General features: G+C 35.9%; 1 protein-coding gene across 1 annotated transcript; it reads left to right on the plus strand.

Annotated features, from left to right (window-relative positions):
- The first annotated feature begins 86 nt into the window (after positions 1–86).
- Positions 87–3,775, plus strand: LOC145611256 (cysteine-rich receptor-like protein kinase 15). The gene is made up of 7 exons (XM_081666568.1): positions 87–933; positions 1,229–1,354; positions 1,855–1,985; positions 2,082–2,292; positions 2,369–2,606; positions 2,890–3,040; positions 3,147–3,775. The coding sequence occupies exons 1-7, from the start codon at positions 105–107 to the stop codon at positions 3,453–3,455; spliced, it is 1,995 nt and encodes a 664-aa protein (XP_081522694.1). The 5' UTR covers positions 87–104; the 3' UTR covers positions 3,456–3,775.
- Positions 3,776–16,789: the final 13,014 nt, after the last annotated feature.

A 16,789-nucleotide genomic window follows, 5' to 3' on the forward strand; every position in this document is an offset into this window, starting at 1 on the left:
TGAACCATACATTAATAACTTTATATTTATATAAACTCAAACTAGCTAATGTTTATTTACAACACTAGGAGGCTGCATATGGGCTTGATAACTTGAAAAAAAAAATGAAATCCACAAGATTATACATAAGAATAATACTAGTTATATTTCCCGTTACTATCATCTTGTTTGCTACTCCTACAAATTCTCAGCCTGAATTTCTAGCCTATACATGCGGGGATCTCTTAGAGAATTACACCATAAGCAATCCAACTTACAAACAAAATCTCCACACTCTTCTATCCTCTATAGCTTCGAATTCTCGAATCAACTATGGCTTTTATAACCTTTCAGTTGGCCACAAACTCGACGAGGTTTATGGAGTCGCCCTATGTAGGGGCGACGTTCCTACCTCCAATTGCAAGACGTGCGTTGATTATGCGGCAGCTAGGATTGGCTTAGATTGTCCTAGCTATAAATCTGCTATCGGATGGTACGAAGAGTGTATGATTCGTTACTCGGATATTGACATATTTAAGGGGGAGATGTCTCATCCACGGTATAATTTGACACGTCCTAAAGAGGCATCCGATCCCAAGGGGTTCAACTCAACGATATCAAACTTGATGAAGAAGTTGGCTTATAAGGCTGCTTCAGGGGATTTTCGTCGCAAATTTGCTACGGGAGAAGTTAATGTTACTAGAAATTTCAAGGTATATGCACTCCTACAGTGCATACCAGATTTGGAGGAATATGATTGTTTGAATTGTCTAAATCTTATCATTAATTATACCCTTTCCGATTGTTGCTATGGCAAGGAAGGGGCTAGAGCTGGTGGTCCAACGTGTAACCTTAGATACGAGAACTACCAATTTTACAACTCTATTAATGCGCTACCACCACTTCTACCACCCTCAACACCGTCTCCATCCACTATCATCACAACGCGAAAAGGTAACATAATTCATTATATATGTAAAAAATTGTTCAACAGACTTCATTTTATTTCTAATTATACTAGAGATAGATGTATCCAAGATTATATTGGCTACTCATTAGTCTTTACCCTTTAGGGGTATGACTACATTTTGCACAAAAAATAAGCACATGAGTAACCAATGTTATCCTTGTGTACACCTAACTCTATACGTATTTAATTGGAAGAACTAACTAAAATCTTGTACAATAAAAATATGCGTATTCATTGCCAGAGTAAAATTTTCTAACTTTGATGATTGGCCTTCTTTAGGAAGAAAAAGCAAGAGGTCAAGACTTGCCATGATAGTTATCATCCCCATCTTTACGATTTTAGTAGTGGTAATATTTATCAGCTGCTACTTAAAAAGAAGAGGAAGGCCATTGCAGAAAGTTGAAAGTAAGTTTTGATTACTACAATCCTTTTAGATCACTATAATTTAAAATATTTGTTACAGATATATAACTTCTAAAATATTTATTACACATAAATAACTTTTATAGTAAGTTTTGATTATTATCATAATATATATAACTTTTATAATTTTTACTTAAGAAAAATTAAAGTTATTGTTCGTTAAAATTTTGCATTGGCAAACGTGATTAAAGAAATTAAGTAAAAAAGAACAGAGGTTGTAATATTATGATCTAAGTTTTGTCTCGGCAAATGTTTCAAATGCAATTGATGCATAATAAAAACAGAAAAAAAATATATTAAAAGTAACAATTAAAATTGAATTTTATTTGAAAGTTATATTACTTTTTGAAATTTATTTTTCGTTTCAAAACAAACTCTTACTGAATATTTTTGTTTTAAGATGAAGATAGCACAACTTAAGCATGCCTTAATCTATAAATCTCATATCATTGTAACTTGAATCCCCCTCTATGAATTTGAAGTTGAAGAGGCTGAAGATGATTACAAAATGATTGAGTCATTGCAATTGGAATTTGGCACTGTTAAAGCTGCAACAAATAACTTCTCCAATTCTAACAAGCTAGGCCATGGGAGTTTTGGTACCGTTTACAAGGTACAATGATCCACATTTTACTTTAATTTCGTACGAATTTATTAGCTTGTCAATGCACAAATTGTACCTTACATATACAGAAGCAATCAATTTCAGGGTAGACTTCAAAATGGACAAGTAATAGCAGTAAAGAGATTGTCCACAAGTGCAGGACAAGGTGAAAAGGAATTCAAAAACGAGGCCTTATTAGTAGCAAAGCTTCAACACAAAAACTTGGTGCGATTTCTTGGTTTTTGCCTCGCGAAAGAGGAAAGACTCTTGATCTATGAATATTTACCCAACAAAAGCCTCGATCAACTCCTTTTTGGTAATGCTTCGACATTAAAACTTTAAAATTAATCTAATTCAAAGTTACTACACTTGTTAAATCTAAAATTATGCAGATCCTATCAAGAGCAAGTATCTAGACTGGGAAAAGCGCTACAAAATTATAGGCGGCATTGCTCGTGGACTACTTTACCTGCACGAAGAGTCTCGATTGTTAGTTGTCCACCGTGATATAAAAGCAGGAAATGTGCTATTAGATGCAGAGATGAACCCAAAGATTTCAGATTTTGGTGTTGCGCGTTTGTTTGGAGCAGACCAATCTCATGTGTATACAAGTAAAATTGCTGGAACTTGGTAAGTCAAATCCTAGCAAATTCCAAGTAGTACACACTCCATCCTTTCACAATTTGTTTTGATACGTACTTCTCCTAACCCCTCATAGTTAAGGATATGTCACGGTTTTACCAAAAGGCCATCACAATAGTTGGATTAATCATAATTTCAGTTGCTACTTTTTCAATTGTAGCAAAAGTATCTAAGAAAAATTAATCACATACAACTTCTTCAATGAGTATTACATATACTAACACATTTTTTTTTTCCTTTCAATTCAATCAATCTTCCATGTGCCTATTAGTGGATATATGCCCCCGGAGTATGTTATTCATGGAAATTTCTCGATCAAGTCCGATGTATTCAGTTTTGGAGTGCTAGTACTAGAAATCGTAAGCGGCCAAAAGGTCAGCAGGTTTTCACAAGCACATAATGGAGATAGTCTTCTAAGCTTTGTAAGTGATCGAGGAAAATTTGTATATGTTTATTGATATAATTTGGGGTATTTTATACCTTCAATTTCTTATCGTCCAGTTCCAAATTATCTTGGTATATTTCTAGGCTTGGAGAAATTGGTCCGAAGGAAATGCAATGAAACTAGTGGATCCAACCATTTCAGCTATAAATACAAATGAAGTCCTAAGAACCATACACATTGCATTGTTATGCGTCCAAGAGAATGCAACACAAAGGCCAATCATGTCATCCGTTGTTCTAATGCTAAATAGCTATTCTATCACTCTTCCTGCATCCTCGCGGCCTGCTTTTCTGATGCAGAATGATTTGGACTTAAATCAACCACTTGAATGTGATATGCCGCATCCTGATGATTCCAACGACAAGGCCTCCCCTTCAACGTGTGATGCTTGAGACTACGTGCAAGAAGATCAATACTAAAAAGCAAGTGCATCCTGATTGTAACAAGGTGGTGTACTGAATGTTCTTTGATAGCAGCAAACATCATAACGTTAATTCTTCAGCTGCGGTACTCTAGCTAGTTTCGACAGTACATCAACTCAACTTCAAATTCGTAGAGTTACATATCATATATTTTCATGCAATTGAACATTTTCACTTCTATGCTTCGCTCAATTTTTACATGTATGTTCCAACGAAATGGTGTTAGTGTATGTGTTACATTGTTGTTATTATAAAATCTGTGTGATTATCTCGTCTTCATGATGATTATTTATAAAGCAACACATAGTTGATTATTTATGCCCCTTGATTAGTAGAACGAAATAACAACTCATATACGAACAACTAAGGGGTCGAGCTACATACAAACATGGTAGGGGGAATAATCGGTCGTTGGACAATCACCCTCAAGCCAAACAATAATTCTACCTAAACCAACCTAAGACAAGTCTAGGGCAAGTAGAGGATCGTATCCACAGGGAATGGGTAAGTACACCGAGAGTATGAAACGGTTGCAATCTAGTTCGGTCACAAATTGGGGGTTTTGATTAGGTAACTACTATGGAGACAAACACTAGGGGGAAATGGGAATTGACGCCAACCAAACCAATGGATCAAAACAATAGGCAAGCATGAACACAAATTGGGTGATAGAGAGGGCACTCAATGTTGCTTTCTTTCGAAGCCACAACACTAAGCATTCCTAAACCAAACTCAACTAACAAGATAGGCCAACCAAGTCTTAACGATGAGAAGTAGACTACTAACTCGGGTTTGTCTTTCGATCGGTCCAAGAAAGCATTAAGGCACAAGCAATTGGGATTTCTCACCTAATTGTTGCAACTAAGACTACTACATTATTCAAACAAGGAACCATAATCAAGAGGAATTTAGCATAACCATATAAGAAAAGGCTCACAACTAGACTTCATCTCTCAATGCAAGCATAGAAGTGAATACATGAGCAATAAGTGGCCATCCAATTACACATGCAATTAACCAATTCTTTAACAATCAATCATCAACCCAAAATGAACATGCAAGCACGAACATCAATCAACCCATGGCTTGGTTGGGTCTTCACCCAACCCCTAGCTAATTAGCTACTCACTAAACATGGTGAGGGACATCAAAACAACAAGTTCCAATTCAAACATTAAGTTAACAAGTTGAGAGGAGTAGTAGGAATAAGGTAGATTGGACATGCAACAACAATTAAGCAAGATCAAGAGAGAAATTAACAATTCAAAGTAAATAAAAACTGAAATTAAAGAGTAAGAGATAGAGGAAAGAGATTACTTAAAATGCTTCAAAGTTGAGAAATTGTTGAATTCAAGAGAACAATCTTCAATTAATCTATTACAATGATTGAGTTTGAGAAGATCTAAGCTAATTAATGAGGGTTGAGAAGAACTAAGGGCCTAAGAAAACTAAAAGGGAAAGAAGCTCCCGAAAACTGAAGCCAAGGGTTGTATTTATATGCCCAAAAGTTACATCGTAAAATCCGTCAAAATCGGGCTTCAGAATAGAAGGAGCGCCCGCTCCATTAAGGAGGAGTGCCCGCTCCTGGGCTCTCTGCATGCCCTCTCCTCTTGCAGCAGATTGGGGCAGAAAGTAGAGGATCGGGGAGGAGCGCCCGCTCCTTGAAGGTTGCACGCCCGCTCCTATATGTGCAGGGGGAGGCAGAATGTGGTGCTGGGATGAGGAGCGGCCGCTCCTGTAAGGGTGCACGCCCGCTCCTGCCTGATAATGCTCCCTCGAGAAAGTCTTCATGCTCATGCTACTTAACCATAATCTCATTGCACCTACAAACACGAGCACACACATAAAAAGAAAAAGGGAAGCCAAAAGATGCAAGTATGCACAAAAAGAGTTAGAAAAAGGGATTGAAGTAGGGGAAAGAGTACAAAATTGTGTTTTAAAAAGCCATGATAAGTGGACAAATAAAACACTTATCAAAACACACATTTATTCTTTATTACACCTTAGTATAGGGGTATAAAGTTGGCAATGCATTATTAAAAATTAGCTTGAGCCATATTTACACAATTAATAGCTTGAACCTGAAAATACTTGGCTAATTTCATCAAAAGTTTGTGAACAGTAAAGTATGGTAAGAGGTGAATGGTGATTGGCACGGTGGCGAAAAGCCTTGAGCTGAGACCCCTACGGGATACATCTCTGGATGTACAATTGGGTCGGTGGAACCATCCAATATGCCCTTAAACGGTCATTTTACCCGTTCACACCTTGCAGTGATTTCGTAAACTCAAGCCTAACACGGACGTTTATGACAACATATAATGATCATATAAGGTTCCAAATGGCATTATATGACCCCGAGATGTATCCCTTAGGGTTTCAAGGCTTTTTGCCACCATGCCCCGAAACTTCAAAATAGCCTCAAAAACCGTGGATTATAGCCTTCAATTTTGTAATTTTTGTACCTTTTTTTGCCAGTAAATAAAAATTTCCGAGATGTTAACCATGGTGTCTAGTGCCCACCAAGAGTCCAATTGGGTTGGTTGAACCATCCAATATGCCCTTAAACGGTCATTTTACCCGTTCACAACTTAAAGAGATTTCGTAAACTAAAGCCTACCACGGACGTTTATGACAACATATAATGATCATATGTGGTTTCAAACGGAATTATATGACCCCGACATGTATCCCTTAGGGACTTACGGCTTTTCGCCATCGGGCTCCGAATCTTCAAAATATCCTCAAAAACCGTGGATTATTATAACCTTCAATTTTGTAATTTTGTTTACCTTTTTTCGCCCGAAAATAAAAATTAAAGAGATGTTAACCATGGTCCCTAATACCCTCCAAGAGTCCAATGGGGTTGGTTGAACCATCCAATATACCCTTAAATAGTCATTTTACCCGTTCACAACTTGAAATGATTTCGTAAACTCAAGTCTATCACAGACGTTTATGACAACATAAAATGATCATGTGTGGTTTCAAACGAAATTTTATGACCCCGAGATGTATCCCTTAGGGTCTTACGACCTTTAGCCATCGGTCCCCGAAACTTCAAAGTTCCTAAAAAGCGTAGATTATAGCCTTCAATTTTGTAATTTTTTTACTTTTTTCGCCCAGAAATAAAAATTGTCGAGATGTTTACCATGGTCCCTAATATTTTCCAAGAGTCAAATTGAGTCGGTGAACCATCCAATATGTCATTAAACGGTCATTTTACCACTAACAATTTGTAGTAATTTCGTAAACTCAAGCCTACCACAGATGTTTAGGACAACATATAATGATCATATACGGTTTCAAACATAATTATATGACTCCGAGATGTAAACCTTAGGGTGTCAAGGATTTTCGCCACCGGGCCCCGAAACCCCAAAATTTCCTCAAAAAGCGTGGATTATAGCCTTCAATTTTGTATTTTTTTGACCTTTTTCGCCCTGAAATAAAAATTTCCGAGATGTTTACCATGGTCCCTAATACCCTATAGGATTCCAATTGGGTCGGTGGAACCATCAAATATGTCCTGAAACGGTCATTTGACCCATTCGCAACTTGCACCGATTTCGTAAACTCAAGCCTACCACGGACGTTTATGACAACATATAATGATCATATATGGTTTCAAACATAATTATATAACGCCGAGATGTATCTCTTAGGGTCTCAAAACTTTTCTCCACTAGACCCCTAAACCTCAAAATTTCCTCAAAAAGCATGCATTATAGTCTTCGATTTTGTAATTTTTTGACCTTTTTTCGCCCGAAAATAAAAATCGCCGAGATGTTTACCATGGTCCCTAATACCCACTAGGAGTCCAATTGGGTCGGTGGAACCATCAAATATGTCCTGAAACGGTCATTTGACCCGTTCGCAATTTGCAAAGATTCCGTAAACTCAAGCCTACCACGGACGTTTATGACAACATATAATGATCATATATGGTTTCAAACGTAATTATATGACCCCAAGATGTCTCCTTTAGGGTCTCAACGCTTTTCGCCACCGGCCCAGAAACCTCAAAATTTCCTTAAAAAGCAGGGATTATAGCCTTCGATTTTGTAATTTTTTAACCTTTTTTAGCCCGGAAACGAAAATTGCCGAGATGTTTACCATGGTCCTTAATACCCTCCGGGAGTCCAATTGGGTCGGTGGAACCATCAAATATGTCCTGAAACGGTCATTTGACCCGTTCGCAACTTGCACCGATTTCGTAAGCTCAAGCCTACCACGAATGTCTTTGAAAACATAAAATGATCATGTATGGTTTCAAATAGGGGTGGGCAAAAAATCCGATCTGATTGATCTGATCCGTGATCCGGCTGATCCAATCCGAAAAATTGGATATCCGATCCGGTTTTTTTAATTTCGGATATTTCGGATCGGATATCCGAAAATTTTCGGATCGGATCGGATCATGAATTTGAAATTTTCGAATATCCGATCCGATCCGGTTTTATAATTTTTTTAAAGAATACAAAATGTCTTACTAATTTTGTTGAACCATATACACACTAAAACTAAAAGAACCCTAACAGTCCCCTAAAAAATATTCACTTGTGCAGCTAACACAAACACACACCACCTGATACCCACGAAGTAAACTTCACCCATTATTCCCAACTCCAAACTTTTCACTCTCACCGGAAGTAGATGAACCACCGGCCTCGACGCCTCCTCTGCATCATCGGTTATCACCGATACCGACGCTTCGGAGCCACCCACTGATATAAATCTGAGGTCGTTTTTTTTTTATTATTTAGATTTCTCTGTAAAGAAAAACTAAATCTCTTCCATTATAATGAGGAGATAGAATGATGATAGAGAAATGAGAGATAAAAATTGAGGGATCCTTGTGCTTTGGACTGATGGCTTGATTATATGTCTGGATCAACTCTATGAGGTAGTGCAAAAGATTGAACTTTATTTTTTAATTTTATGTCTTGTACAATTCTATCTCACCTACTCCTACTTTAATAATTAAAGCAAAATGGGTGAAATAAATCTCTTTACACATCCGCTGATCCGATTTTAATAACATCAACTTTAGCAAAGAATTTTGGATCAGATATCCGGTGATTCGATCCGAAATTTCGAATATCCGAAAACCGGATATCTGAATTTTTTCGAATCGAATTCGGATCAACTTTTGGCCAATCCGAAATTTTCGGATATCCGAAATTTTGGATCGGATCGGATTGGATATCCGAAATGGCCAGCCCTAGTTTCTAACGGAATTATATGACCCCGAGATGTATCCCTTATGGTCTCAAGGTTTTTCCACCAGACCCCTAAACCTCAAATTTTCCTTAAAAACCTTGGATTGTATCTTTTAGATTTGTAATTTTTTGACCTTTTTTCACCTAAAAATAAAAATTTCGAAATGTTTACCATGGTCCCTAATATCCCCCAGGTATCCAATTGGGAAGGTGGAACCATCCAATATGCCCTTAAACGATCATTTTACCCGTACACACCTAGTAGTGATTTAGTAAACTCAAGCCTAACACGAACGTTTATGACAACATAAATGATCATATATGGTTTCAAACGACATTATATGACCCGAGATGTATCCCTTAGGGTTTTAAGGCTTTTTGCCACCGGGCCTCGAAATCTCAAATTTTCCTCAAAAAACGTGGATTATAGCCTTCAATTTTGTAATTTTTTTCACCTTTTTTCGCCCGTAAATAAAAATTACAGAGATGTTAACCATGGTTCCTAATACCCTCTAAGAGTCTAATTGGGTTGGTTAAACCATCCAATATGCCCTTAAACGGTCATTTTATTCGTTCACAACTTGAAATGATTTCGTAAACTCAAGCCTACCACTGACGTTTATGACAACATATAATGATTATATATGGTTTCAAACGTAATTATATGACCCCGAAATGTATCCCTTAGGGTCTCAAGGCTTTTCTCCACCGGGCCCCGAAACGTCAAAATTTCCTCATAAAGCGTGGATTATAGCCTTCGATTTTGTAATTTTTTGACCTTTTTTCGCCCGGAAATAAAAATTGGCTAGATGTTTACCATTGTCCCTAATACCCTCCCGGATTCCAATTAGGTCGGTGGAACCATCAAATATGTCCTAAAACGGTCATTTTACCCGTTCGCAACTTGCACCGATTTTGTAAACTCAAGCTTACCACGGACATTTATGACAACATATAGTGATCATATATGATTTCAAACAGCGTTATATGACCCCGAGATGTATCCCTTAGGGTCTCAAGGTTTTTTTTCTTCTAACGGGGCCCTAAACCTCAAATTTTCCTCATAAAGCTTGGATTGTACCCTTTAATTTTGTAATTTTTTAACCTTTTTTCGCCCGAAAATAAAATTGCCGAGATGTTTACCATGGTCCCTAATATTTTCCAGGTGTCCAATTGGGTAGGTGGAACCGTCCAATATGCCCTTAAACGGTCATTTTACTCGTTCACACCTCGTAGTGATTCCGTAAGCTCAAGCCTAACACGGATGTTTATGACAACATATAATGATCATATATGGTTTCAAACAGTATTATATAAGACCCTGAGATGTATCCCTTAGGGTTTCAAGGCTTTTCACCACCGGGGCCCGAAACCTCAAAATTTCCTCAAAAAGTGTGGATTATAGCTAGAGCTGTCAAAAACTGACCCGACCCGAGACCCGACCTTAACATACAATGATTAGAACCAAGCATGTACTCAAACAATGGGTTGAAACTAGTGACTTGTAACCTGACTTGAATCTAGCCCGATCTTAACTGAAAACCCATTTGATCCAATACTTTATGACCTGAGCCCGAAGCTGCCGCAGTTCTGATAGTAACCGTTAACCGATTTCATCCGACCCGAAAACAATCTGAACATGAACTAGTACCCGACCTAATTAAAACATGAACCCGATTCATGAAAGGTTTAATAAAATTTTATATACCTTTTATTCAGCTTATATACTAGTATAATTATGTAAACCCTCAATCCGATTTAATAAAATCTTTTGATCAGCTTAATAACTTTTGTTCTCTATTACTCGTATATAGGTTTAATAAAATCTTGATGATGCTTGATCAAGTTATGGAAGGCGTAATTATATAGTTCAACTTGGCCACATCGATATTTATTAGAATTGAATTTGAACCAGAACCTGACTCATCACTAAGCCGAACCCGAATGTACCATCTTGTTAACCCATCCACACCCGACTCAACACAACTCGAACCTGAAATTAAACGCGATATGATTTTAACTCGAATTGAACCCGACCTATATCCGAAAAGATGAACGACCCGTTATAATTTGAACTGAAATTGACCCAACCTGAACCTAATATGAAGCTAAATTGACTCAATATAACCTGATCCTGATTTAACCCGAGACCTAATTTGACCCTACCCAAACCCGACTTGAATACCTGAGTTGACAGCTCTAGTAGCTAGTCATTCGGTCTAACAAGTCTATTAAAAATGATAAAGTAACAAAGGCCAAGGTCTTCGCGAATGAGTTGATTGAATTAGGAAATGTAAACACTTAATGGGAAATCTGCCCACGTTTTACTCCATCAAATATTGACTTAGTACCTATACTTCTAATAGTCCTAGAAGGCTACTTGTACTTTTATTTAGGAAAGTAATGTGCACCTAAGGCGGAGGGGTTAATTCGAGTGTTAAGGTCGGGTTCGATAAGACCGGATCGGGCTGAGTATATTTTAAACTTGAGTCCTGATCATTTATTGTATCCATAGAAGTCAATATTAGAGTTAGATATTTTTCGGGTCGAATTCAAATCAAGTTGAGTTGGATGTGATTTAGACACCTCTACCTCACCAAGGCACTAACAAGTAACAACTTAGTCCACTAATTTTGGGCATTAACAAACAAAATTGAATGCCTAAGTTTTTGGAATAGTCATCCAACATCCAAGTTATACGCTTGTAGAAGTAAGTCTTTAACCATAAATTCATAATAATAATAAATTCATCATTTTGCTTAGTCTCCCACGCACAAAAATTTCCACACTCTCCTCTACCGTCAACTCCAGCCAACACGTACAAGTTAACTCGCTACTGAATTAGTTGGTAATATCTTAGTCGAATTGAATAAATATAACAGCATTAACAATGATCACGTTAACTGAACTTTCATACGTTACGAACCTGACCCACATATCCGTATTGACACCTATATTTAAGACCCAATATTAATAACATGAATGTTTTTTTTTAAAAAAATCAAAACTAGCTTAAAGAAAATTAGATAAATTATTGATATTGTCTCATATGACACTAATTTTCATTAATTAAAGTCATATAACATCTACAATTATTAATTAACGACAACGAAAACATATTTAACAAAATCAAACAAGCTAAGGGTTAACTAGGGAAGGGCTAATAGCCAGTATTAATATTACATATGTTTCACATTATGTACAACGATTGAATATTTTTTGTAAAACAAAAAATATTTGGATTTTTTGTGAAAAATTATCTTTTAAACTTTGAATTTTGCGAAAAACTACCCTAAAAACAAAATGTTGTAATTAAGTACCTTATAAAGTATGAAATGTTGTAATTGACTACCTCCCACCGGAATAACACATTTGAATTTTATTTTTCGCCGTTGACCATGTCACGTGAAGGTCTTGTGACCCTATAATGACTTAATTTCCCTCTTTCCCCCACATTTTCCCACTTTACGCCAACTATTTTCTCTAATAATACGATTAATCATATTTTATACTACTTATTTGCAACCCCTTTGAAAATTATATGGGTTGAATTGGTGTAAAGCGGAAATTTTGGAGGGAAAAGGGGGAATTAAGTCATTAAAGGGTCACGTGACATGGTCAACGTCGGGAAATAAAGGTCGGATGTGTCATTCTGGTGAAAGGTAGTCAATTACAACATTTTATACTTTATAAGGTAGTTAATTACAACATTTTGTTTTTAGGGTAGTTTTTCACGAAATCTGGAATTTAAAAGGTAGTTTTTCACAAAATATCCAAAATATTTCAATTGTTGCTCATAGTGAAATGGAGGTAGTGTATGTACAGATATAACAATTCGGCATATTCTGAATCGTTGTCTCATCGGCTTTATAAGTAGATTTATCATCATTTCGTAATTCTAGGATAATTTTATCTTTAGAAAAATATCGAAAAAACCTTATCTTTCAAAGAAAATTGAAAACTTATCCTTTAGTGGGAAATAAGTTGGTTCAGGCTTATTTCCATTGGTAAAATTCGATGGAAGCTCTTTTAAAAATCTACAACGGAGATAAGGGTTTAAAAGAGAGGAGAAAGGCGGAGAGAGGTTAGGATTTTTTCCAGAAAGAAGGAATGAGAGATGAGAGAAAAAGTGTTGGTACAGTATTTAACGATGGTTTGGAATTTGGTGCAATTTTAAGACCGTAGTTAATTTGTGACAGTTATCTAAACTATTAGTTTTGTATGGTCATTGCTACAAAACTGTCGGTATTCACTCGCTTTTTAGTACTCCGTTGTAATGGTGATGAAAGCTTTTAATTTTCATCTAGCGTTTTCACGATGCGATTTGGATCCCAATCAATGCAGTAAGCCGCAAAATTACGGTTTGTATTTTTGAAAAACCGCACTTCTAACCAAATCGCACCGCAAAACTCGGTTTAGTGTGGTGCGGTTTGCGATTTAACCATAATTTTTAAAATATAATTATTTTTTAAAGCAAAACTTTTATTTTATTTTGAGATTATAATAATTAAAATATAATTAAAAATGCAACTATTAAACTCTTTTTTCTTTAGCCTTTAATTAGCTATTAGTCAAAGATTAACTCATACTTTTTTGCTCTTTGATATTTATTTAATAAAAATATAATATAAAAACCGCAAATGACATCAAAGTGCGGTTTGTGGTGCGGTTTGGTCTAATTTTTTTCTAGAAACCGCACCAAACCGGAAAAACTGCACCGTAATTTTCAATTCGCAAACCGTACCAAACCTTTGCGGTTTGGTGCGTTCTAAATCGCAATTTGAACAACCTTATTTTCATCATTCATTGTAAATTAATAATTCTTTCCTCGCTTGTAGTGATACTTGTTTATATTACTAGAAATAGGTCGATTTCCAGTGGACAGTTTTCAACAGACACATTTTTCCGTCGCAAACAATGAAATTTCTGACGGATCTATATTCCGTCGGAGATTTCCGAAGAATTTAAATAATCAATCGGAAGTTCGTCGAAAATTCCGACGAAATTCAAATCGGTCGGAATATTAGTCAGTTTGATGGGGTGGAGGGGCTGATAGTGGTTTGATGGGTAGTGGAGGTGGCGCGGCGTTTTTTTTTAATTGCTTAAAAGAACTTTCCGATGGATTTTACTATTTCGTCGGAAATTTTCGACGGGTTTTTCCAGTGCCTGAAAATCTCATATGACGGAAATTTTTGACTTTGAGTACAACAATTTATTAATTTGGAATTGAAGTTAATAACTTGACTAAAAACTTGCAAAAGCGCCACCTGAAAAAATAAAAATAAAAAAATAGTGATAATTACAATTCAACATTATAGTAATCTCAAAAAAAAAAAAAAAAAAAAAAAATCATAATCGTTTGCTCGAGCTCTCTCTAAAAACCACCAATAAAAATCACCCATAGGTTCCTTGTTCGATCTAGGAAGGTAGCCCCATAATTTCACAATAGACTCTACAATTGACTAATAATGTAGTCCTTTCTAACAATGTGTGCTACGTGACTAGTCCCTAGTAGGACAAGGGCTGCTGCTTTATCAAGTGGGAAACCAAATTTGGCTTAATGTATCATTATTTTGAGTAACAAATTGGCAACATGGTTGTATTAATTTTAGTACATTTGAATTTAAAAATCATACAATGAACAAGTACTAACCATACCTAGGGCTATCAAACGGGTCGTGTCATGTTGGGTTCGTGTTCGTGTCGATGTTAAACGGGTTGATAAACCTTGACCCAAACCTAACCCATTTATTAAACGGGTTGAAAACCCTTGACCCAAACCTAACCCGCTTATTAAACAAGTTACCCATGTAACCTTTTGCCCATATACTATGTAATAAACTATAATATTTAATATAAAAATTAAAAAGACATACATCATAAATTCATTAATGATACTACAAGAGTTTAAAGTTAGTAATTTTAGCAAAGTACTGCAGGAATTTAAAGTTGGTTGCTTTAGCAGCACCCATACATAAAAATTGTCCCAAATTAACAGCCAAATTTTAATTTATAAAATTTGAAATTTATTTTATCAGCCAAATTAACTGCCAAAAATTACCCAAAAATTACAAAATTACAAGTTTAGAATAAAATTTTCATTTTTTTTTACTACTTAATTAATAGGTTAAGTGTGTCGGGTTTAGGTTAGCGGGTTGTAGTTCAACCCATTTATATAATTGGGTTATGCGTGTCGGTTTCGGGTTGGAAATTTCAACCCAAACCTAACCCGTTTAATTTCGTGTTGAGTTCGTGTCGACCCAATTTTGTGAACGGGTCAAGAATACTTGACCCAAACCCGCTTATTTCGTGTCGGGTTTTCGTGTTGTGTCAGCTTTTGGCAGCCCCAACCATACAAAAGAAAGTTTTCCACACTCTCATCATTAGTTTCTTCTCATAAATTTTTTCTTTTTCGAGTTTTCTTTAAGTATGAACTCAACAAACACGGTTGTTATAACATTCTTATATTACACATTCACCTTAATAATTTCGCAATTTGTAGCTTGTAACATGATCTCTCTTATGTCGAAGCACAAAAGAGGGAGCTGATTCATTAATAATTAGTGTTAATGCCACTATGGACACTAACTCTGATAATCATAAGGAAAGACAATTAGTGAGTTTGTCTACAAATGATGATTCGATTACTGATCTCCACCCACGTTAAACAGATTGTTTGTGAAGATCATATATTCACAGTTTATTTGATATCTCTTGTTGGATAAAAGTTTAGATTCGAATGATAGAGAAATTTATTTATTGGTTCAGTTATTATCTCGTAAACACTTGTATAATCAAGATCATATATAAATTGAACCATGAGTCCACGATTGGTGATGCAATAATTCATGGTCAATCATTTAAGAGTTGCAAAGATGAACTTAAATTTCCATGAGTCGGCCAACTTCAAGTAAATTTGTTAGTCTTTTAGCACAACTTTAAGTAACATCTGTGGATAGTTGAATGACAATGTTCTATTCACATGAATTTTACTTATTTGATCTTATCTTAGTTGGTGAAAAACCGCAATTTGTTAAATGTGAAACTGATTCTGTTAAGCTAGAATCAGAAGAAAAATTGAGAGAAAAGTAAGTAAGATTAATTTTGGAAAATTTTATTATGGGAAAAAACTGAAGAAAAATACACGTAAAAGATATATATAGTTAGTTACATATTCTAACTAACTCTGCCAGCTAGGACAAGGAGCAATAAATATCTAATGCTAAGCTGTACAATAGAAAATTCCAGAACAGAACATTAGAATCTTCTGATAGAATCTTCTCTGATCATCATTATAATTTGTGATTGAAGGAGTCAAGAAATGTTGGAACCCAATGTGTATCACTTGTGAGTGTCCCACATTGGAGAAAGAGGAGAGGTGTATCCACTTTATAAGGTAGATGAGTAACTCCTACTATTGCCAATTGGTTTTAGTATGGAAGCTCCGAAGTCTTGTTTGTGGACCTAACTCTCTTCCTTCTTGTTCGGGTTGCCTAGGCCCATTTCACTTTGTTTCGAAATTTAACATGGTATCAGAGCCCGGGTTTGTTGGGCCGTTTATAACTGAGTATTTGTCAAGCCACTGGTTAAGGGGCCTCTATTGGATGTTCATTCCCAAAGAGGATTTATATTGTACTTTCTGGTGTGCTCTAATTCTAAGGACACTCACAAGTGAGGGGGAGTGTTGGAAACCAATGTGTATCACAATTGGTTTTAGTATGGAAGCTCCGAAACCTTGTTTGTGGACCTAACTCTCCTCCTTCTTGTTCGGGTTGCCCAGGCCCATTTCATTTTGTTTCGAAATTTAACAAGAAAACACATGGACCAAAATGAAAATTCTAAATTTTAAATGACACGGAAACACCATTTTAATTTGGAAAAATCTTAAAATTTTATGAAATGCGATGAAAAATCATATCACGGGAATTTGAAGTCAAGTCAAATCTGAATAAATGAAAATGACTGCAAAACCCCACTCAATCAATGTTTTGTACGTCTTATTCCGAAAGTATATGCAATACAAGTGTTATACCGCTAATTTCAGGTTCATCATATTTCATTAGTATTAAACCAAGAACAAAA

This window comes from Chenopodium album, chromosome 24, assembly GCF_948465745.1.
Source record: "Chenopodium album chromosome 24, dcCheAlbu1.1, whole genome shotgun sequence".
In the NCBI taxonomy this organism is placed as follows: Eukaryota; Viridiplantae; Streptophyta; class Magnoliopsida; order Caryophyllales; family Amaranthaceae; genus Chenopodium; species Chenopodium album.

Excerpts from the sequence above, each read along its gene's own strand:
- LOC145611256 (XM_081666568.1), top strand. The coding sequence starts at position 105 with ATGAAATCCACAAGATTATACATAAGAATAATACTAGTTATATTTCCC. Across the intron at positions 934-1,228 it reads TATCATCACAACGCGAAAAG|GAAGAAAAAGCAAGAGGTCA; the intron begins GTAACATAATTC and ends GGCCTTCTTTAG. Across the intron at positions 2,293-2,368 it reads CCTCGATCAACTCCTTTTTG|ATCCTATCAAGAGCAAGTAT; the intron begins GTAATGCTTCGA and ends AAAATTATGCAG.